Source organism: Diplotaxodon limnothrissa, linkage group LG14 (genome assembly GCF_057381915.1).
Source record: "Diplotaxodon limnothrissa isolate DT_005_m linkage group LG14, D_limnothrissa_male_GT1.1, whole genome shotgun sequence".
NCBI lineage: Eukaryota > Metazoa > Chordata > Actinopteri > Cichliformes > Cichlidae > Diplotaxodon > Diplotaxodon limnothrissa.
In genome coordinates this window covers 34,467,389-34,491,822 of record NC_140609.1, presented here as the reverse complement: position 1 = coordinate 34,491,822, position 24,434 = coordinate 34,467,389, and the positions used below count along the sequence as shown (strand labels likewise).

The 24,434-nt window shown below is 38.2% G+C and overlaps 1 protein-coding gene across 3 annotated transcripts in view; it reads right to left on the bottom strand.

Annotated features, from left to right (window-relative positions):
* Positions 1–23,557, bottom strand: part of tenm4 (teneurin transmembrane protein 4) — a 112,589-nt gene extending 89,032 nt beyond the window's left edge. For 2 of the 3 annotated variants that reach the window (XM_085370026.1, XM_085370027.1), the window contains exons 1-3: positions 23,335–23,557; positions 22,432–22,704; positions 443–664 (exon numbers count right to left, since the gene is read on the bottom strand). In XM_085370026.1, the coding sequence (XP_085226152.1) occupies positions 443–664; positions 22,432–22,704; positions 23,335–23,557 (718 nt within the window). The remainder of the gene's footprint in view (positions 1–442; positions 665–22,431; positions 22,705–23,334) is intronic. The other variant, XM_085370028.1, reaches the window with a different exon arrangement.
* Positions 23,558–24,434: the final 877 nt, after the last annotated feature.

Sequence of the window (24,434 nt, the reverse complement as noted above, 5' to 3'; positions counted from 1 at the left end):
TTCAGACCACTCAGACTTCAGAGTAGGATATGGCAAGGACTACATTTCAGTACTTCAGTACTGTCTCAGTACTGTCTTTTTTGTATTTCTTGTCTGAGGTGTGGAGGTTGCATGCAGCTGCTTTTGAGGGATTTTTAGATGGATACTCTCACCATCAAACATTGAAATTGAAGAGAAATATCTGTGACAAATATCTCCTGCTGAACCAAAATCGTCCATCTCTTTGTGTGAGGCTCTGAACTTTGCAGACCTTGCTTCAGAGAGTGCTGTGCATTTCCTGAGGCTACATATCGACTCAAAAGTTTCTACTCTCTCTCATGGTGCTCAGAAAAAAGGGACATTTTCTTGCCTATAGCCATCCACATGACCTATAACACAACATATCCAGGAGCAGGGGAAGGCTAACCTCCACAAAGCAACAGTAGTTTGAAAACCAACTCACCATCAGCAGTAGCGGTAGCAGGAGCATACAGGTTCCCTGAGCCAGTTTTAACTAAGAATGAATTGGGGCCAAACTCATCCTCAGAGTCAGAGTCCTGGGCTGGCTGAGCCGCACAGTTACCTAGCAACCCTCCCTGGCTCTCATTGGCTGCAATGGAAGGGGGAGGGTAATGGAGCTGCTCAACAGGGGAGGAGGAGGCGGATGAACAATGCAGCGGAGGACCTGTGGACCACAAACAGAGACAACACATGGGGGGGAAATGAAACACACCCAAACACAGGCAACATCACACAGAAGCAGAACACACACACACACACACATGCAAGACTTAACTCTGACACTTCAAAAACAAACAGGGACACATCTGCCTTTGTCTCCGCCACCTCATCCCAGCTGGGAAGAACAATACAAACAGCTGAAATGACTTTGAGATAGAATAGAAAAGGCAAATGCCTGGCACTGGTTTAGAGAAACAAAAACAACAAAACACCTTTTTGGGATGTTTAATGCAAAAAAGGGGGGATAATTACAGGTTACAATGCACAAATCCAAAAGCAAAGGGAAAAAAAACAAAAAGAGGAAAACAGAGGTGACGTGTTAGGGTGTATGGAAACATTACAGCACAGCAAATATGCATCCCATCAGGAGCCTGTCAAATTACTATGAATCTAAAAACTCCTCAAATTCTAAACAACCTCTCTTCACATCCGTTATCTAGCATAACTGCCATTCTCCAAACTACAAAAGTTACACTGAGAGATAAATGATTAGAGATCAAATTTACGCACTGTGCAGCAAGCATATGAATATGTCCCTCATTCTGGTGACTGTTAATACCCCCTCCTGTGGAAATATATAAAACCCCTGCCAGTCAAGAAATGAATCCAACCTGAACCAATCCTTCCTTTTTCGTATGTACACTGTGTCCATCTTAGCTTTTCTGCTTGTCAGTAATATAAAAAATAAAACAGCATAGTTGTCAGAGAGGTCAATTGCCTTTAAAGCATGAGTCGTCTCGTTATATTTCAATATATTTCCATAACTCTTACATCTGAATATGGTACAGTTTTGTCTGTTAAGCCTTATTGGCTCCAATCACATGCTGTCAGGGAATGTTAAATCTCCACAAAGATCTCCTGTTAATGTGTAATTAACTTTTGATGGACCTCTGCAGTGCGCTGAAAATAACACTGCTTAAGTAACATGACTACAGCGCACAAAAGCCATCAGTATGGCGCTCTCCCCATTTTTCCATCAGTCCTACTGTCTTGATGTTGAAATTCCAGCTGACCTGATTGTCATTTATCAGGAGAGATGATTTTCGTCTATGTCTGTAATGATCCCTGAAGAGTATTAAAACACGACTCACTGACTCGCATCTAATTAGGAAACAATTAGTGATATTAACATATCAGCCACAGCCCTACACAAGCAGTAAACGTCCACTGCTTCAGAGAGTCACAGTTTGTGCTTTACACACACTTCACACCAGACACTTCATTTTTTTTCTCAACTCTCTAATGCCGGTTCAGTAATGGGTGCTGAGGCATAGTGGTCCTGCTGTGGGTTAATGGCCAAGACACTGCTGTGATTGAATGTGCAGGAATGTATAACGGCGAGAGGAAAAGCTGTAGCAAAGAGCATTATCACGGCTGATTCAACGGGATTCATCTAAGACATGTATTAGTATCAAAAAACAACTCTGTGCTGCTAAATCAAGTACCACTTGACAAGCTACTACCTGACGCTATTTAAGATCAACCGTAGGATTGAAATGCTTGACGGAAAATACAAAGATGAGCTGCACAAGGGTCTTGGACTGAATATTACTGCATTTTCCTCTAAGAGAGAATTCATCACTGAGACCAGAAAAGATTAAAGTCCTCTAAACATGGTCAAAGTCATAACGTAAATGAGGTCAAGGTAGTCATGTTCAGAAGCCATTACTCTTGCACACAAAGGTTCTACTGTCTCGCTGCATTTCATTAATACTGCCTTATCCACACCACATCCACCTGAAGCCAGACACAAGGCCTCTGCAGACAGAAAGCCACAGCTTGAGATGGCCAGAGAAGTTTCTCTGGCTGCCAGAGTTGATTGCTTTTGCCTTCGCTCACTATATTACAGCAGCAAAAGGGAACCTTTACTTAGGACCCCTTGGACCATGCCCAACTGCTGTAGCTTCTGACAGCTTCAGGAAGTGCCTTTTACTGCCTAGTTTGTCCCAACTGCTAAAACAGATGACCACCCACTGCATTTAAGGTCTTAATCTACTCATTAGCAAGCCAATTACAAGAACAGGCAAATAAGTGTAATCTGTAGGTAAGGAAATCTGCTAAATACATTGTTGCTTTTAGTGCTTGCTCCCTATATAACTGCTGACAAAATGTATTTCAATAGATTTGGGTTGTTCTAAACTAAAGGAACCTACTAATAATGTAACATTCTTGCATTAAATGCATGTAACCCCCTCTGTAAACAAACATTCTAAAACCTTTTACTTTCAGTATCATTCAATTATATTCATTTTAATAACACTATTATTAAAAATGCTCAGATGTGTCAGAATAAAGTGTGAAAACAGAATCGAATGAATGGCTAATTATTTAAAATGATAATCTGACAAACACAACAGGTAAGGCTGAAACAGAGGAAGCAACAACACTACACAAGCGTAATGCTACACCACTTGGTGGATATGGGTGGATATAGAATATAGGTTTCATATGAATAAAAATACGCTTATATGAAATGGAATTTGTATAAAAGTTATGCAGTGAGTTATCAAAAGTCACTTGAAATCAGAAAAAAGACAAAAGCTGAAGCACTGTGAGGCTTTTTAAAAATAATAATTAAAAGATTTTATATGTTACAGTTCTACAGGTCAAAGAAAAAAAACTGTATGTGGTGTATGAATTACAGTCATGATCCTAGCAGCAGTATAAACATGCAAATGTATGATGAAAAAATTCGATCAATTCTTTTTATAATCCTACAGTTTAAAATAAATAAGCAAAAACTGACCAAAGACTAGTAATGGGCATGGGCTACATCATGCAAACGGGAGCATAAGATTCTTTGGTAGAATCACCTCTGTGTGTTTATACATCACTGCTGTACTTAATCATTAGCAATTATTAAACTATAGCTCTCACTCTCTCTCTTCATAGTTTTCCTTTTCTCCTGTCTCTTTGATCTCACCTTCATTACACTTTAAACTGGTCACAGCAGATTGTTGCCCCTCGCTGAAACTGGTTCTACTAGATGTTTCTTCCTCTTAAAAAGGATTTTTGTCTTCCCACTGTCTCCAACTGCTTGCTCATAGGGGCTGTGTGATTATCGAGGTTTCTTTCTTATATTGTAGGGTCTTTAACTTACAATAAAAGCACCTTAAGGTGACTGTTGTTGTGATTTGGTGCTATGTAAATGAAACTGTATTGAACTGAACTGAATTCAATTGTTAAACTGTTTAAGAAATTCACAAATCAACAAAAAAGAAGTTTGCATCTTCAGTGGCAGAGCTCCATGTCCATGCTCCATGAGTGGTGACATCACATCTGCACTCTGCCGCTATTCTGGGCTAAATCTAAATTTTTTACAGTAACTGACGAGTGCAGCACGAGGGGGTTTCCAAATGGGCAAGGCAAGTTTGTGAACAGTAGAAAAAACATATAGAAAAGAAAATCAAGAAAAGTATTTTTTTTTTTTAGCTGTTTTAGGATTTTTCATTTGCTTCATCACTAGTGCTCTGGCTGCACTAGTTAAAATTCCATTACACAGATCTTTGGGATCTGTGTAATGGAATTTTGTCAAGATGATGCTGTGCTTATCTGACTTACTTTCTATTTTTATTTAATTAGTTTATGCAAAATACCAATTTTCACCTTTACCTTTCTTAAACACTGTTTTACACTGCCTTTTTCAATCATTCTAGAGTTGGAAACTGTTACAGAATCTACCGTATACTGGTTCACAAATCCCTATAATAGCATCTCACCCTGCATTAAGCTTTAAGCTCTTTTTACACATGTGCTGCAGCCGTGAACTTCTCTACACCGGAGGTGCAAAGGAGAATGTAAATGTCTGAAACAGTAAGACGGGAAATTAGCCAGTCTTCAACTTGTCAGCTACCTAATACACCTACCTAAGTCCGTGTGATGTCTTATTGCACTGATGTACAAATAGTGCAGCTAATTGTCTGCTGTATTAGCTGCTAGTAAGAGAGTGTGTTGCCTCCCACACATTCTATCCAGGAAGCTTCCTCATCCAAAAAATAAATAAATAAATAAATACAAATAAATAAATAAGACTACTTCCAGTAGTGCAGACTATCTCCTTCAATGTGCTACATGACAGTTCATGTGTGAAAATGGCTGTAGTGTAATAAATGTCACAAAATGGTGAAAGAAACAGTATTCACAGTGTCACAGGGTAAGGTGACAAACATGTAAGGCATCCAAATTGTGTGTGTGTGTGTGTGTGTGTGTGTGTGTGTGTGTGTGTGTGTGTGTGTGTGTGTGTGTGTGTGAGAGAGAGAGAGAGAGAGAGAGACAGACAGAAATAAACACTATAAAAAAAACACCAGGATAACCAATTTAAAATTACAGAAATAAAAAGCTGGAAAACTGATGATTTATTATTTAGCAATAATCAGCTATGTGCTATGTCACTCAAACCAACAGCAACATAAAAAGCATTTGTAGCCACACTTTCTGCTCCAGATCTGTTTGTATATTATGCCTCTGATTATTATGTGAGTTCAGAAGTGACTACAGACAAGCAAAGGCATTACCAAACATATTTAAGAACTACAACTATTATGTGTACAGACTGTAATGCACATTTTGGCCTTGAGAAGCTACGAAACTAATCAGAATGATTACATTTGTGCATGAATGAGAAGCAGAATCAGCACAAACAAAAAAAGAAAATTTATGTTTAAAAATTCCTTTATTTGAGGAGGCTTCACATGCTAAGAGAGAGGAAATGAAATCAGGTAAACAAAGAATGTAATTTAGAGGGAGGATGTAATCAAGTGAAAAGAAAGTCGAATAAGAAGAATCAACAGAGTCCTGATATTCAAACCTGTTTTCTCTCCAAACTTAACTAATCTTTCTTATTTTACCACCGACTGATATAAAAGTCGGAAGTTATACAGAGAAAATAAGACATATTCCTGGAGATAAAATGTGCCATTCTTCAGCTACGCAACATGATAAACCAGGTCTATGACTGCTTTTGTTAAATACAGCCACCACACAGAGGAAGGCTGGAGCAGACGAGTGACTCCGTGATGAATGGAGTCACTCGTCTGAATTATGTTTACTTAAAAACTGCAGCTAAGGGCACTAAGCATATAGGACACAGAAGTATGACTCAGAGTCTCAGAGGAGACTGAGTGTCATCATCACATAGCTATTCTCTTTGTAAAATGCACATTGTGTTGAACAATGGTGGTCATATAAGACTGTAGTAAAGGTAGAATCATTTATTGTAATGCTAATCGTAATTTAATTTAATCACAGCATTGTACAATGATAATATGGCAACCCCGCCCCCAACCCAAAAAGGTCCAAAAAGCAAAAAAAATAGACAAATAGACAAAAAAGAACAAACAAGTAATATTATGTGTCAACAAATTGGCTTGGACGGTTGTGTGGTACCATTTTAACAGGAGTATGTGAAAGGTTGGCAGGTTGTCATTGGCAGATCAGTAAAATGTTATGTAATTTGCTCCTGGCACCAATTTTGTCATCCAGTGTAGGTGGAGTAGGATTCACTCCAAGATGTTATGCCATGAATAAAGCTTTTGTCATATTTTCGGCTGCTGAATTTTATCCTCAGCCATCATCAGCGGGCCTGATCGTGAATATTCTGATTTTCCCTGCTGCTGTAAGTGTTCCAACTGTGTTTAAACGTGGAGGTCAAATGGAAATGGACAGCTCTATTTTTTCTGTGTGCACATACATGCAAAGTGCTCGTCTCTACACCACAGTGGTTTTGTTCCTTGTCTGCACCTACTTGGCATTTTGCACCAATCTGCTGATGGTGGTTGGTGATGTTAGTGAAGTGCAATTTTCAGCATCTTTTGCACTAATCACAGTAAGGACCTAATCAGAAACATGCAATGGGTGCAGCACAAAGGCTCTGTACTGTTTACATCATTACTTGGAGAAGGAGCACCTTTAAGTTCTCCTCTAAATTTATGTCTAACAAATACGTATGTTTGCCGCTGTGCTCAACTTTAATTGTACTGTTGCCAATCATCAGTCATCTATGCACAGAGTTTTGTTATTTATTTTGATTTGATTATTATGTGCCAGATTTCACTTATGAAGGTCCTCCTTTTCTCTTGATTAGCTGTCTTTGGACCCATCTGAAGGCTGCAGGTATGCGTTGCTTCTGCAGTGTCTAATTTGAGTGGCACACGGTGAAATGTGATTATGCACACCACCACCGATAGTCTTGATTAAATCTTCCAAAATCAGAAGCAAGCATCTACTTCCGTGTCTACTATAGGAAATCTTTACTTACACTTTATGGAGCAAAAATCTAGTGTCTTTGCCAGTGTCTCTGCTAAACAAGAGTGGGTAAAAATAAAGGTACTTCAGCAGTATTAAAGCTTTACTTCTAGAAAAAAATGACTCACAAGTGTTCGTGCTTTTCAAACTAAGCTATCAAAACAAATTAATACAACAGTGACTGTTGTGAGTTTGCTGAGAAGCATTAAGGATATATTCTCTTCAAAGGAAAACAGCTGGCTTTATAAATAAGCCTATTATTCCAAACCAAATACAAATAATGGTCTATTAATTGAGTTTTATTTGCCTACAAGGTGCTTTGGCCACCAAGGTGCTTTAATTGGATAGTTAATAGCCTTTAAATTACCTGAGCATCTGCAATTCCCTTTTCAGCTTTCCAAGTTTTTCCCCCCTCATAACGTCTTGTTGCTTAAAGCTCGAGTGGCCATATTTACTGTGTTAACCATTTAGGATTAAGTTGTCCGGGGAATGTTGTGTGACACAAGGTCTTTAAAAAGACTGATAAAGAGCCGACTCCATTAATAAGGAAGTCTGATTCTTTTTTTTCTACTTGGGTGTTATCAAATGTATTCTCATTAACTATATCACATATTTTACTTTATAATGAATTTCGAGAATATGAAAATGTGGTGTTAATATTGCCATTGTGTCACTGACAATCTCAGAGATTCAGTAAAAATACAAGCAAAAGCAGGTGGAAATGTTACAAAAGATCAACAAAAAGCAATGTTTAAAAACCAACGCAGTTACAAAAATTAATTTGCTCATTTTTGTATTTCCAAAAATGTATATAATCTTTTAATGACCATATTATCCGTAATTTTTGCTGAATATAAACATTTTACATTTTCTTCTGACAAATATTTGTGAGGATAAGATCAATGGAAACAACAGATTTTGTAATAAGGCATGTAAAAAGTTATCAGGATTAGATTACAAGACTACAAGATGTATCTTGAATACTCATGTGTGCTCTGGTAATTTAACTAATCACAGTTCTACAGGCAATACGGCCAACAAGGCAGCTTAATTTTCTCTTGTGCATTATTATTAGAATTCCCAAATTGACATAATTGTGCTCTATGATACTGCTGCAAGCAACAACTAGCCTTTTGATAAAATTAACACTTGAAAAGTGATCTCACTTTAGGAAAAGAAAAAAAGAGAAAGAAAAGAAGTGTAAACAAAAGCAAATTTGCAGCTTAAGGGGACAGAGTCATAAAAGTAACTCACCAAAACCAAGCGATAAACCGTATTGTAAACATATGTGGTATATTTTTTTTTTAACTGTGATACTACAAAGATCATCAAGCTCCTTTGCAATACTCAAGATTACACAAAACATGTCTGCTGTGTGACAACAAGACTTTGCTTATTGATTTGGTGCAATTCTATGTGACATCAAGTCCTCCTCCTTACCCCAACTCCACAATAGAACCATAGCCTCGCTTGCAGAGGAAGTGGGAAACAAGCTTTTATGAACCAGCATTGAAAAATTGATAAATATCTCTCTGATGGTGCCATTTACCTGTGAGGAATCAATATCATAATAACGAGAGTGAACCAAATGTATGATTGAAAATAAACTGTAAAAACACATAAATGTCTTTTTTCTTTATAGACGGGGCTAACCATTACTGAGAAAATGGAAATTATACTGTCTTGTAATAAAACAGTATGCCCACAGAAGAAACAATTCCATTTAAGACTTTCACCACTACACTTCTATCAGCACTTTAAGCAAAGCATCCATTACTTACAACAACTGTATGCTCTTAAAGAGACAAATGCTGAATTATAAATGGATGAAAAGAATAAATCCAGAAAACAAGAGAAAAAATCTCATCATCGATCATTAATGCAAATATCGTAGTATTAGCAGTAAAATGCTAGAAATAGTTAGTGATTTAGATCAAATGGGTAATTTTCATTAGTATATTTACAGGCAATGGGCCTAAGACTAATTTAACATCTTAGGCAGTTTTAATCTATTCATCCGCATGGGGAAGGAGGAGAATCTCTAACTAAGATAAAAAAAAATCAGCAGCATTAGCAGACAGCAGAAAAGACAGATGCATTCCAGGGTATCACCTAGGAAGATGAACAGGAGGCCAGAGTGTCTTAGATTAGAGATGGCATTTCCTCTCTGGGTTAGAACCACAGACTCTCTCCCCAGTCATCCTCTACCCACATCCCTGCTTGGCTGCTGCCACTCTCTTGCATCCAGTCCACTCTATTTTTCTGTGCTGGAAGGAAAAGAAGAAAACTTGTGTGCCCCGCTATCCAGCTGAAAGACACCATCTGTTCTTACTTTTCTGTGACAAACAGAGAAATGAATCAGACTCGGTATTTAAAACTGAAATCAACTGAGGAGACTTTTTTCTGTTCGAAGAGAAACCCTAAATCCCGCTGAACGGCAAGCTTCAACCTTTTTTGTGTTACCCTTAAGGAATGTTTTGACACCTAGAATAAACGGAGAACACAGTGTGCAGGCCAACTGAACATGCTGAGACAGCTAAGCTGATGCACCGTTTTTTTGTTGTTGTGTTTTTTTAACTGAGCAAACGTTTTCAAGACTCCTTGGTCTTTAGGCCCAATTCCATTCCCCCCCCCCTTTTTTTTTTTTTTACAATTTACTTTGCTGGTCTTTTGAATCAGTGCTACTTCTGAGGCAGTCTGACATTGCTAAATCCCTCCATACAACCCCATTTAAGCATCCCCAGGGTTTTCTTTGTTCTAGGATGAAAAGTAAAGGTTCCAATCTCCTCACCTCTCACTGTTAACGACATCCTGCAGGCCTGTGATGGCTGTTTTCAAGGATCTCCTGGTCGACACAACTGTTCGCAAGTGACACTGTGACAAGACATCTTCTCTAACTGCACAGAAAAAGTGCAGTAAAAACAGGCTTATAAACGCATCACGCCCATTTGGAGAATCCTCAGCAGAGGATTCCAAACTTCAAAGTTGTGCACATGGTAATCTGCTTTAAATGGATGTTTCGCGGCCTCTATCATAGCTCGATCATCAACTGAGCTGACTTAAACCATGGCTGAAAAAACAACACTAATAGTGGATAATTATCAGCTTTTACTTCGTCTGCACAGGCTACTCCATTCCCTCTTCCATCGCACAAAGAGGCTGGTGAATAAACACAATGGCATGAATAAATAATGATCCCACAATCCTCTTAAGGTCCCCGAATAGTGAGGGGGAAAAAAGACAAAAGTTTACTTTTGGTGTTTGAGAGCAAGCAGAGCCTGAAATTGTAAGCGACTCATTAGGGCTACATGTGGCTTGCCTCGGGCCTTGCTGAACAAAGATAACACCATCCCCATCCTGCCATTCCTCAGTGCATTCTAGGGCTTGCCTAATAAAATTCTAAAGTATACCCTTAAGAAAAAGCTACATTCCTAATAAAAGACAATAAAGAGCTTAAACATGGCCTCAAAAAACTGAAAACCTTTACATCTTCCAAATTTTCTTCTGGAATCCAAACTGTATAATACAGTAAAATTCTTTACTGAGAGGGACACATTTTACATGATTCCACCAGATGTTGTATATAGCCATCGGAGTAACACGCAGGCTTTCATGAAAGAGAGTACACCTCTGTTAAAACTGATATCCTCCTCTCATCATGCTCTCCAGATAGCTTACATAAAAGCCCACTGTTTTTCATTTCAGACACTTTGTCAGTGTTGAAGAATTGATTTGTGTGTGTGTTCAGCTCCCACTGAGTGCAAGACAGTTCAAAAGGCTATCTAAAATGCATGCTGTCAAGCGGCTTGTGTTTGTAAGTGCTTATATAATTCATAGCATGATAAAAGTTAAGCCACTAAGAGTCAGCAACATGGTCAGTAAGATTAGTTTATACCACAAGAAGTTAAACAAAGAGTAAAGAAATGTGGGCATAAATGTATTTTGAATTTGAAAACAATTTCGACCTTATATAAGTATATTCCAACCATCCAAGTACTTCTTATAATTCATCCAAGTATGTAGTTAACAATACTTGGTTGAATGTCAGTTGCAAGAATATTTTGTGCAGACAGAAAACACCTTTACTAAGGAACAATTGTTCACAGCAAGGAAAACTATTTTTATTGCAAATTTGGACTTGGACAACAGCACAAACATCATGATTATTTTTAAATAATTTGTCAATCTAGTAGCAAAAAATTATAAGAATTTCCAATATTTTATATATTCTATTGTTGAGCATTGAGTCCTTTGTGTACAATTTTTCGTTTTAAAAAGAATTATTTAAGAATTAAAATAAGACAACATTGAACAGTTTGTTTACCAACAATTATGGTGAATAACTACCAATTACAGACAAATGTTAAATAAGTGCAGTGGACGTCATGAACTTTAAAAAATGGGCCTTTTTATAAGGGATTGCCTCAAGCAAAACACTGGGAAAAAATGAATTAATTAATAATGAAAAACTGGAGAAAAAGAGGGGGATGGAAGCACAAACTGGTCGACGGTAGAGCCAATCTCGGAAGGGTCCCTGGTGGCCCACAACCATCCAACAGCCTCTACAGTAGAATTCCTGCAATGGGGGATGTGGTCCAGGCCCAGCCGGCAGTGGACTTGCAGCAAGCCAGCGACTGTCAGGCAGCTTTAAGCAGCCATTAATGAACCTTTGGAAGGTTCATTAATGGAAGCATTTTATGACTTTAACGTCTCAGCTTTGTTTTTGTTTTTTTTTTATTAGTTTTTTTTGTTTGCTTTTTAGAAACAGGTGAAACACTTAGGAAAAATGAACATACAGTAAAAACAATAATTGCTTTATCCCAGTTATCTTGTTCTCATAATTGTTGGAAGATAAAATCCTAATTGAAAATGAAACTGGATTAATTGCCCAGCCCTAGTATAATGTTACCTCAGTAATGTTACCTTGAGACATTTTAGTTCATATTAAACATACATTCTGTTACATAAAGGATGTTCTGAGCTAAACCGCAGGATAAGAATGGAGTCCAATAAATATTTAATGGATAAATATGAGCCATAAGCCTAATCTTTTTTCAGTCCTTTGTTTACTGCATTCTGGCTGTTACAGGTTGTATTATTATTCATGAAGCTGTCACTTTCTAGAATAAAATGAGACATTTACGGTTCTATCTTACTTCTATACTTTTCTTGGATGTGTACAGTGTGAAGAAAGCAGAACGTCTAGAAGTCAACTATGTGATAAGAAAAGGTACAATAAAGCTTTATTTATCCGAGATTAGGGAATATGTTTGCTACAGCAGTTAATATAATTTAATAATAATAACATCAACAGCACTAAGAAAAAGAAAAAGTAGAAGCAAAAAAGTTTTTAAAATGTCAATAAATGTTTAACTGAATTTTGGCAGTAGAGCTGAAACAGTCTGTCAAAAAAAGTCCGCCGTTGCCAGTCCAGTAAACGGTGAACAGTGTGGTCAGTATTATAAATTGGTATTTATTTTTTTCAGTGACCTCCTCTCGACCACAAATCTTCAAATATGTCCAATTTGTAGCCAATCACAGAGCCAGCTTTCTTGATCAGATTATCCATCTGTTAGTGTCACCAGCTCCGACGCAGTTCCCCCAGCAGACCCCAACAAAGCAGGCTGAGCTCACCACAACAAACTTATAGAAAATCTTTTCCTGCCTCTCACTGTCTTTTAGCAAATGACAAAAGGGGCACACAAGACTTAAAGCTCAACTTAACACTATAACAATGTTAGGAAAATCAAAATATTCTTTTTTGTCCTCGCTTTTCCACTTCACTTTTGCAAAAGCGAACATAATATTATCGCAGCCATGCAACTGTTGTATGCTATAGAGTCACATAACTAGTGTAGCGTATAAATTTTTATAGTGGCTGTTTATCAGGCAGCTGACTGACAGAAGTCAATTTATTTTCTAGTACCTGATTAAGTTGTTCAACTTGACATTTTGAAAACATACTGCCTCAGGTTGCCATCCATACCTAAGCTAAATGGGAAAATGCGTCTGAACTACACTTACGCGGAACAAAATGGTAAAGGCGTTACACTTCCAACCTACTGTAAACAACAGACAGAGCTTAGCTAGTAAGAAACCAGTTTAAATCCTCTAAAAGTGCATCTATGCCAGAATTTGGTAATTCACACTAGAGCTGGGCGATATGAGATTTTTTCATATCACGATATGTTTTTTTCATTTCAGGCGATAACGATATCTATCACGATATAAGCCAAATAACTATATTTGTAAGATTTAAATGTGCTGTTGCTCACAAGTAAAATGTGAAATAATCAGCAGCTTGTTTTTATTTAAATATTTATTTCCCATAATAAGTTCAACAGGGTAGATGTACTTAAGGAACATGAGACTTTTTCAGATAAATAAAGGCAAATATTGCAAACTACACAAAAGGCAGCCGCTAAAGCGTTTAAGTTTCAAAATAGAACAAACGAAACAGACGACTAAATTGTCAATTCCACTTAGAAACAAAATATTAATTCTAAAAATAAATCTTAGTTTGTGTTACAGAAGAACAGACAAAACTGACTAACTTTTGTCAATATCAAATAAACTGAGAACTAAAAGGAAATTCTCAATCTCTCCTTGTTGTATAGCTGAGCTTTTCAAACAGTTTTAACAGTTACTTTAGTCTGACAAAAGCCGAATGACGAATTAGCGCTTCCAGTCAGAGACTGAGGCTACATCCACACGTACACGGGTATTTTTGAAAACGGAGATTTTCCGTTTTCGTTTTAAAAAATAATCCCGTCCACACTTAAAGGGAGAAATGAAGGAAAACGCTGCTATGAACATGCCAAAGCAGCAGGTGGCGCTAGATTCCTAACCGTGCAGAAATATTGGCCAATCAGAAGTCTAGAAGCCTCGGTGGGAAAAAGTAAACAAAGCTGGGGCATAGAAGCAGAACCGAGTCGTATGTGTGGACAGACAGTAACTGTGTGTATATGTAAGCATTTAAACACTGCAGAGAGTAGAATTAACAGTATTGTAGAAATTCATTTCACCGAAACAATAACGTGGCGCACAGTGTGACGCATGCACCAGTTTATTGTATTTCCAGACTTGCTTTCGGCACAATTTACAGTGCACGCTACTCTGTTTTTTGTCAGACTTGAAATAGCCGAAATACCTTCACACTACGGAACTTCTATGGCTCTTCCGTTCGACAATCTCTCCGGCGTTGGAACCATTATCTGTTTTCTTTTCGGTCACGCTCGGTTGATTTTTCTAGTCGGCACACTCATTTCCTCCATTACCCGCTGGCTGCTTCCCAAACAAACACACGTGCGGCTTGGCACTTGTGCCGTACGTTACAAGTCACGCGACGTGACGCTGCGGCTGTGATTGGTTCGGCTCTGCGCTACTTAATTTGGATTGGCTGATTTTTTATTTATTTATTTTTTTTAAGAGGACAAGAGCGGCGAGGTCTATCGCGATAGCTTAATTTCTCTATCGAGTAAAAGTTATATCGCGATACATATCGTTATCGTTCTATCGCCCAGCTCTAATTCACACACTGCAAGACAGACAGACTGCAGCTCTGGTGCGACCTACTGCAGAAGCTGGCAATTCATACAGTTGCGATAAGACTGGCGTTTCCAGTGTGACAGCAGTACTTTTGGGAAACCTCTGAAGGCAGAAGAAAAAAAACTGTAAAGCTTATATCCCAAACTATTTTCTTCAAAATTCACAGGCTGTGAAATTTTCACTGTGCCAAGCTATTTTCAATGAGAGATAAATAATCCAGGAAGAACATGAGCTGTCCAGCGCAATGAGTCTTTATGTGTGTGAAAATAATCTTATATTTAAGCATGCTAATCTTATTTTGAATCGCTCTGTATTGACAAATAATTATACTCACAAAGGACCATCTGAACTCACATCATTCCCGGGTAAGACTTTTAAAAGAAACACAAATTTAATAGACACGTTTCATCCGCATCCACTGAGACTCTTTTGGCTCTTTTCTTGTGTACTTTTATACATATACGATGAAATATGCATGAGAGTTCAATAAAAAAAAACATGATTTGATTTTGCATCTTAAATATAAGAAAGTGTTTTCTACCTTTGGATGATGAAGTGACAGAAACATATTTACATATTCAATTTCCATAGCTGGTGTTTACTGATAAATGTTAGATCAAGTAGGACTAAAAGTTCCATAGCTATCTGAAATTTTACTGCAAGGCTTCTAGAAAAGAGAAACATAAAAAGCATCAGATACAAGAGATTTGTAGATGTTTTGTTTTAATGGTATGTTACATATTTATATGATAGCATTGAGTAAGAAACTGTATTTAATACGGGATCCTTGAATCTGGACAGTAACTATTACTCGTGCACGGAAAAAGATTCAGAATATTGAATCAGTGCATTGCAGCTTATATTCCATTTTAAGAATGACTGTTCTCTGAAAATAACACAAGCATATAAAATAGGACTCTACATTAAATGGATATTGCTAAAAGAGGGACAGAAATTGTAACACTAGGTTTGGATAATCCTCCAAAGAGGAGGGCTCATCCTCCTCCATGTCGTGCTTTGAGGCCCCTGAGTCTCAGTGGTGGGCCCTGATGTGATGTTGGTTTAGACTGTCAGAGGCACTGGCAGGGAGTGGATAAGCAACCCCACAGATAACAGCTCAAAACTGTCCACAAGGGCCTATAAAACCCACCAAATTAGCCTGCAAATGAGCCAGCAAATATCTCTACTAATCCATGATCTGAGGAGAAACTCTGCCAAAAAAGTAAACAAATAAATAAGTTCATAAGAAATACTGGGGGTGGTGGCTGCTGTGAGCTAGGAAACCACTAGTGATTTCTTTGAAGCATCATTTCGCCTGATATTCTGCCGCTGCGATGCCCGTGACCATTTCAGAACAAGCTTCCATGTTGTGCTCGATGTGGTTGCAGTCAAATTACAGATCCCAGCATTACAGCAAAAACTCTCCTCTACAGCAAAGGATCACAGCCTCTATCACAGATGCCAAAAGTCAATGATGCCTCAAAATACCATTGTTTGACAACGATTCTGTTGTGTCTGCAGGAAAACCGATACAGCTAATAAACTACAATAGGACAGTGTAATTGTTCCTAAGGGTATTTGAAAAATAATATTCTATAAATATGTCACTGGTTTCATTGCTGAGCAAAAAAGATATCTGTTAGAGAGAAACAATCACAGTCTGTATCAATAGTTTATCATAGCCTTACTTTTTCTATCTTAATTCTTTTTAATTAGCCAATAAGAACCCACATTCATGATACAAACCTATCAAACAAACAAAAAAATACTCCCGTAATGTTGTAAGCAAGCGCTATGAGTCCAGCCGTGTAATACAGAAAAAACGTGTCCAAATGAAAGGCTGATGTCACTTCACCCCACAGGCTCCAATTTTATTCAGTTCAAAGTTAAAACACATCTTAAATGTGGAGTGTGCATCAAAGACATTTTCTCATATGATTCAGGGGTGTGTGGCCATTGACATCTATCTCTAGGCAGAGCGTACATTTGTAATGTGCTTCCTTATTCTCTGTAACCTTTCAAATTATTTCATTTAGATTTTTTCAGCTTCTCACTTCACCAAATCCTGGATTTTACTTTACGCAGGTCAAATTAAAAAACAACCCCCCCTAAAAAAAAAAAAAAACAGTACTGGATTTAACAAAAGAAAGTGGACTATTGTTAGGGCTGCGTCTCTGTAACACATACATTTTACAATCACCCTCAAGTGTAGGTGCTTCTTTATGCAATGGAATTGTGGCTTGGGCACAACAATAATGACAGTGAATAGAAGCGAACAAAAGGCCTTTCAATGCGTGGATACAGGGGACAGGTTGATGTACTCCCCGCTCAAGTTCAAAACTGTGAGAGATTTGCTTTTCAAAGCTCCTCAGCCTTTTGGGGCTGTGACTTTTCTACGAGGAACACCTGTCCCTCACACTCAGTCATGCTATGTTCAAAGATTCAGTAACTGAGTATAGCCCTGGAGCTCTTAACCTCAATCTTTCAACAGTTCAAGGTTTCTTCAGTCTTGAACCCTTCAACATGCATCTAAAACCAGGTAGCAAGGGAACAAAATCATTGTCACCAAGGAGTTGGAGAATACTGTGTGAGTTTTGTTTCACAGTTTTTTATAACACTTACTAACACTAACTATGACTGCATGTATGGATCATCAGTGGAAGTCAGTAACAACATCTAAAGCAGACCAAAAAGAACATCTCGGTAGCAAAAACATCATAAGAATGCAGGAGCAGAGTGAATCTAGATAACAGACTGACCACATTTTATCTGCCAACTCACCATCAATAAATGCTGCACTTACCCAAGCTAAACGCATGATCAGCTCAGCAGATTATGTGCTTTGAAGGTATAAATGCTGATCACTGACTCATGTTATAATCAGAATAAAAAAAGAAAAGACTTAAAAAACACGACCACCGCTCATATTCAGGCCTTATTTTTGCATGCTACCTCAAATCACTCGTTTGTGGAGCAGCCTCTAAAGTGTGTTGTTGTGATAAAGATCATAGGAAAGGGAAGAAAAACTGGGGGGGGGGGGGGGGGGGGAATGCTTTAGTATTTTGGATAATTATAAGATCAGAATATTCCTCTTCTTTAAAAAATGAACTTTAAATGCTCATTAAGTCCATTCTGTTTTAATGAAATTTCCTGTATACTGCACTCAAAAACAAATGAAATTGTTGGTTTAAAAGAATCCTCTTTAATTGGATACTGCACAAATAAGGTTTTTTTTTTGTTTTTGTTTTTTATAATTGAGTCAGTTGTGTTATTTCAGCAAAATACTGCATTCTGGCAAGTCAACTTAATGGCTTTTTATTGAGTCAATTCAACAATTGAGAGTAAAGTCCATTCTGTTCATAGTTCACGTGATGTCACAGCGATTTCACGCTGCCGTATTTGATCGGAGCCCATACACTGTGTAAGGTCACAGCTCTGTTAAATGGGTATTTACATGTACTGTGATTAAATATACAGAATGGAAGAAGTCATATTTTCTAGGTTAAGAACAGGTCATACGTGATTAAATTCAACTACCCGTGAAAAGAGAGTATCGGACCATGTATACCATATAGAAAGGGAAAAAAGCATGGAGCATGTGTTACTAAAAAGTAATGGATATAGGAGAGGTAGAGAAATCCTAAAAGTAAAATATATAAACAGGGGTGTGTGGGAGCTAAGTTTAGGTATTCTGTTGCAAGGGGTTGTTAGTGGTGGCACAGAAGCACTTCTGGGTTATTTTAAAGGAGAGAAAAGTTGTAAACAGAACCTAAAAATAAAATGTGTAGTATTTGGGTGTGTATATTAGTGCTGCTTTCTAGGATGGGAACTCCCCATACTGCAGATAGCATTTTGGAGGGTGGTACTATTACTAGTACTTGGCAGTAATACAACTTATTGTTTGCTCAAAGAAGTAGTATGGACTAGTGTCTTATTTCAGTGAGATGCTCTAGCTCAAAAATCTGAGGTGCATATTTTTTCCCTTAAAAATGTTGTTGGTTTTGGTTATGAAACAGGGTGGTGATGGGATACTGAGGCAGAGCAGTGCAGAGTGTGTGTGACTGAATCTGTAGAGAACTGGGTGGGTTGCTCTCTGTGCAGAGCAGCGGGGGAACCGTAACTAAACTGAGAACAGTGTGGAGTACAGATCCAAGGAAATAAAGAGTTTTGTGCTCCATGCAACTGTCTTACTTAATTTTAGTTTGCTCTTTTCATCCATCCATCCATCCCCTCAAATGTAACTGTTTTCAATGCAAGACTAATCCATAAAAATAAGCTAATTTACTTAAGTTGCTATAATATACTCAAATCATTCATATATAATTTTTTGGAATTCAGCAAGTCCACATATCAGTGAGTTATTTAACACAGCTGCGGGACACAACTTGACACAACTTCTTTTTTACCCCCGTCCCAAAAAATACATTTATATAATGAAAACCTCTCTTAAGCTCACCAGAAGTGGCATCTGGCATCAGGACTGCTCATTTGTGTTGAAATCTTCTATTTTAAAAGGAAATCAGAAAACTTTATTCAAATTATTATTAGTACTATTAGCATATAATTTTGATTTCACTCAGACACCCCCTCAAGGAAAGTTTCATTTAATAAAAGATTTAAAATCAGAGTGAATCCAGCGATTTCAGGAGTGTGTGGAGACAACACAAACCCCTACTAGTTGCTTGTGTGCTGCAGGCTATGGAGAGACTTTCACAAGAAGATTTCACCAAAGTATCATGAAGCTTTGCCCTGAAGCAATGCCTACAGTTACCAGGATTTCAGTAATGACCATTAATAATAAAATCAAATGAAATGAAATGAAATAATTAAAATAAAAAATTTTGCATATTCTTTATACCGGCATTCAATTTCTGTGAAATGATGTAACAAAGCGTATCATGAAATTGAACTTTACAGTAACATCAAGGCTCGGCTGCATAGTATATCTCCTCAATCGATACCGACAAGATCTCTCGGGAGGACGGAGAAAGGGAAAGCAAAATCAGTACACAACATAACTAACCACTCACTGGAACTAATTACATTTTGTCCTTTGAAAAATATCAGCATCAGTCACTCAAACATTTTCTATCAACAAGAACTGTGTAGACTTTAGCCACATTGTTTTTCTCCACAGGTTATGGAACACATGAATAACAATCCCTCGACAGGCTTTTGCGGCCATCTCCATTGCCGGTTCTTATGGTTACAGAAATGTAATAGCCCAGCCATGACAGTGGGGGAAAGTTGGATTAGAGAGCACATCTGGATAAGCCGTTATTGGGTAAAAACCAAGAACAGCAAGTCTCTCCCAAACCCAGCAGTCTGCCTGGCCCTTCTTGCAGTTTAAACTCTGTAAGATGTGCAATGACTCAGCAGTCGCTGGCTGCTGGAAGCATCCTCAAGGGACTCCCTAGGGACCGGAGGCAGCATGGATAGGATAAACACACATACCGGTACACACTGCATTTAAATGATATCCAATCCACAGTCGAGCACATGCATGTGCACACAGATGCACGCATATAAATGAGGTTTACAATGAGCACTGGAAATACTTATTTCTCCATTAAGTATCAAATGATAACAATAAAAATTTGCATGTCTGCGACACTACACTTATTTATTGAAACTAATCATGCAATTTGTTAAAACGGCAATCAAGATAAAGGCTAATATTACTGCGACATCTCAAATGGAATGAATCAGTGAAGCACACTATGATAAGGAAAGGTTTTTCTTCAGTGTAAAACTGACAACTGAATCACAGCATCGAGAAAATTGTTCCAAAATTGCTGTCACTTATTTGCATGCATTAAAACTAGGGTCAAGTAAGTCACATGTGAAGAAGGGGGGACTGCCCAGTGGCTTGAATACATTAAAGCAGAGTAAATTTTTTGTTGATTTAAAGAGATTAAAGCACACACAAGCAGACCTGCTCGATGGATTTTAATTAACTTGCCATATATAAATTGTATGTTATCAGGCATTACTGAATTAAATGCTGAATACAAGTGCTCTTTCTGCTTGGGTGAGTGGAATAAAAAGCTACTTAGAATCCCGATTGGGTCTCACAGACGCATGATGCTGCAGCTTCGGGTGCTCTGAATACATTCCAGCCTACCAACCCCTGAACAGTCAACCAAGAAGAGTCTCTTTAATTATATACAATGCTGGTAAAATCAAGTCCTTTGGCATCTCAGATGATCAAGCAGAGAGATGCCATGTTCTCTCCCTGAGTCATTCGGGCAAATGGATTCCACTTCCAAGAGTCATTTCTGTCAGTTATAATAAGAAGCTAATACATAATGTGACACACTCTGAAATGCAAAACTATTCACAAGGTTCTCTACAAGGCTGTGCAGGGGCAATTAGAATTTTGCCGCTAGGCCCTTGATGAGTTCCTCTTTCTGGGAAGTATCCTGGGAACAGTGTCATAAATCTACCCGTTAATATGCATGATTTAGGTTTGTTTCTAACTATGTATCGTTCTAAACAGACCTTAAACTTTACCATGTAGTACCTCCGTATCACAAAAAGCAAATTAAATGACAGAGTACCTCCAACCTATGAGAGCTTTTTCTTTCAGTTTACACACTGTCCAAAAAAATAACAGGATGCAACAGAGTTTACTGACAAACAGGCACAGCGGGACTGAGCATCCAAATTTAATCTTCCAAACAGAATTCTGTAATATCACAACTTTACGGCTCTCGCTAATCTGCAATTTAACAAGTAGCTTCAGCAAAACTGTTATTCCCTTCCGGCGTTTTCTTTGTCGCAGGTAAAGTCAGGCTCTGGAATTGTAATACCCCTAAAAACACTTGAAATACTGTAGCATGCACAGATATATGTCTCCCTCCATTCACCTTTGACTCGGCTGACACACAATAGCACTACTGATAACATAACTGTAATTTCATTCAGCATTACATGTTTGAACTGGTAACTGATTCCTGAGAAAGACAGGAGCTGATTATACAGGGTCACCTGATGTATCAGAATGCCAATGTATTCTGTGCTCGCTGTAAAGAGCGAACACAGAATACAATACAGTGTGAAATGTATGTAATGAATAGCATGATCCTTTGGCCAGTAATGCGCTGCTAATGTTTGTTAACCCTTGTTCCCGATCGCCAGCCATGACAAGTTGGGCCCACCCCCAGAGGTTGACACAATTTTGTTCCTTAGATTAATTAAATATGAGATCCCGGCTGTTTGAATCTGTATCTTTGAGCCTGTTACTGAACACCACCCCACAGCCCCCCTTTCACCCCAGCCATGATGATGACTGCTCTTTTATCTCATGTCTTCCAGCATACAACGTAGAACACGTGGACATTTAACGAGGCTAAACATTTAATTTTCATTTAAAGAGGTTTATATGTGAGTTTCTGAGCAAACACACAAAGACTTCATGCGCTCTGGGACAAAACAGAAGCACCAAGACAGATCATTGTCCAACAAAGACCAATACAATACAACAGATTCAGCAGAAAGAAAGCAAGAATAAAGCGATCCCTAAACAAAAAGCAGAGGTAATGGCAGGTAATAATTCTGATCGTGCTGAAAACTAATAAGCGCATCTCCTTTTAGAAGTCACATCCTAATTATGCTGGTCTTTGGGCCAATTTCTGATATAATCAAGCAAAAATCTGAAAGGCTTAATGAAACTGTCATGTTTAATTGCAGCTCATCTTGTCTTTGTAAGAAGTCCAGTTGAGCAATGCCAAAAACTATTCAACCTAACATAATAATCATTTAGTCTAAAACTGTGACTTTATTTCACGCTGTTCTTCTTTTCCTGTTAAACAACATGTTACGTTGTTTACACCAGCGTCAAAATAAACCAAAAAAATTCAGACTCTGCTTTTTGATAAAGAATGGCTGAGAAAAAGTAAAAAGAGAAAAGCTCCTTACCATTTTCTGTGTTCTCATGTTCTGTGTCAGTCAGAGTTAGATTGGAGTTGGCCCTGCTGGAGAGGCACGAGCTGCGGCCTGACTTGGTGTTGCTGCGGCCCCATAATCTGACTGCATGCTCTGGTGACATAATGCCGTCTGTCTCCGTGTCCGCATCTGAGCCCACACTGACTGAATATTCGCGGTGTGCCATCCCCAGGTCAGTCCTGTATGTGGCGACATGCGATGGGAGGGCATCTCCAAAGCCAAGATCTCGAAGGGAAAAGTCTGCCCCTACAGCAAGCCAACAGATAGACATAATTAGCTGAATCACTTAACATAATTAACAGTATTCATCGCAGGAAAATGACAGCAATTTAATGGCCTGGGCGGAGAAAACACTATAGAGCAAAGGTTTCACTAGCAGTGGTCGTGGAGTTGCAAGTACATGAAGGATTGGGACATTTAACATATATGCTTTCACTATATTCACTTTAGGGTACCTTATCAGAACTATGTCTTGTTACACTGGGGCAAATTGTAACTCAATTCCCTGTTTTACTGTATTTAAATGTTGCCCTTTTTTTTGCTTTTGCTCTGCAAAAGCAGAACTACAACATCAAGTGGCAAGCAAATTTAAATCTACCATCATATTTAATTTAAACTTAAATGATTAATTATGCATTTCAGCGAGCAGGTGAAAGTGTGCATGTCCTCCATGCAGTTTTTAACATTGCCATGGTAAGTTCAATCCATAGCCACCTTACTTAATAGTTGGATGATGCTGAGTGACCTCTACTGCGACTCAATGTAAATTAATAAGAGATTCATCATTAAAAAATGATGATGCATATCACTAATAAACTGCTACTAGCTATACCAAGTGATATTAATGACACTTTCTCATCTACTATTTTGTCTAACCTTGTCGGTTGAATTCATCCACTTCGTGATGAACCATTTCCTTGACACGGGTCCCGTAAGCCATCCTGGAATCATGGTCGAAGGCTTTTAGTGTTTCACTGGAGCTGTAGGACTTTGCGTTGGGTTTACCGTCCTCGCTGTCTGCTGAGGAGCTAGTGTAACGGCGCTCTGTGTCCTGCCGAGCAGTAAGTGAGCGGTAGGGTCTACGTTCCTTCACTTCCATGGCTGCCTCCACACTACTTCCAAAATCAAATGTGTGTTACAATGCCAGTTTAGTTTGAGAGTTCTGTAGAAGAAAAAGAAAAAGAAAATATTTTAGCCTTTATCATCGCCCAAAATAAAGTTAAGGCATTCAAATGTGTATAAAATATGTCTAATTCAAACATGCTCATATCATTTCAGGAAGCATAATGGTAGTATGTTAAAAAAAGCCATTACTGACTATTTTCAAATAAAAATCTCCGTACACCCACATACACACACTTAACCAAGCTGCTGCAGAAACATATCAAATGCAAATGCATGCCCCCGAACAGCGCATGCATGGCTCAGCACACACAATGAGAGCCCGGAGAACCACTAGGATTAGATTTCATAAAATATTGCACAACAAATCTTGCACCTATAAAGTTTACGGTGCAAGTCTCCCACAAATATTCTTTTTTATGTGCCACATAGAAATGCTGGGACTCCAGCATCTGTAAAAGTGGCAGGTGTCCCTCCATGAATTGTGTTGTTTATAAGTTACAAATCATCACCAGTTGGAAACGGAGGTTTCAAACAAATCTAAGACTACTCTGAACCCACAGAGATGATTAAAATCTGCAACATAAAACTACTACTGCCAAACAGAACACAGAGTATAAGATCTACACAGAGAAGAACTTTAGGCATTCAGCTATGTGGTGCATTTTATTTTCTTGGCGTCAAGGACAAACTGTTGAAGTGAAAACAGAAGAAAATAAAGATAAAACTGCAAGACGTTGCTGTCTCAGAGAAGCACGACATAAATCAATGGGTATTAGTACAGTGGACAGCAATTTTTGTCATGCAAATATGACATTCGAAGTGACCACGTGGATATAAAAACATTTGATCAC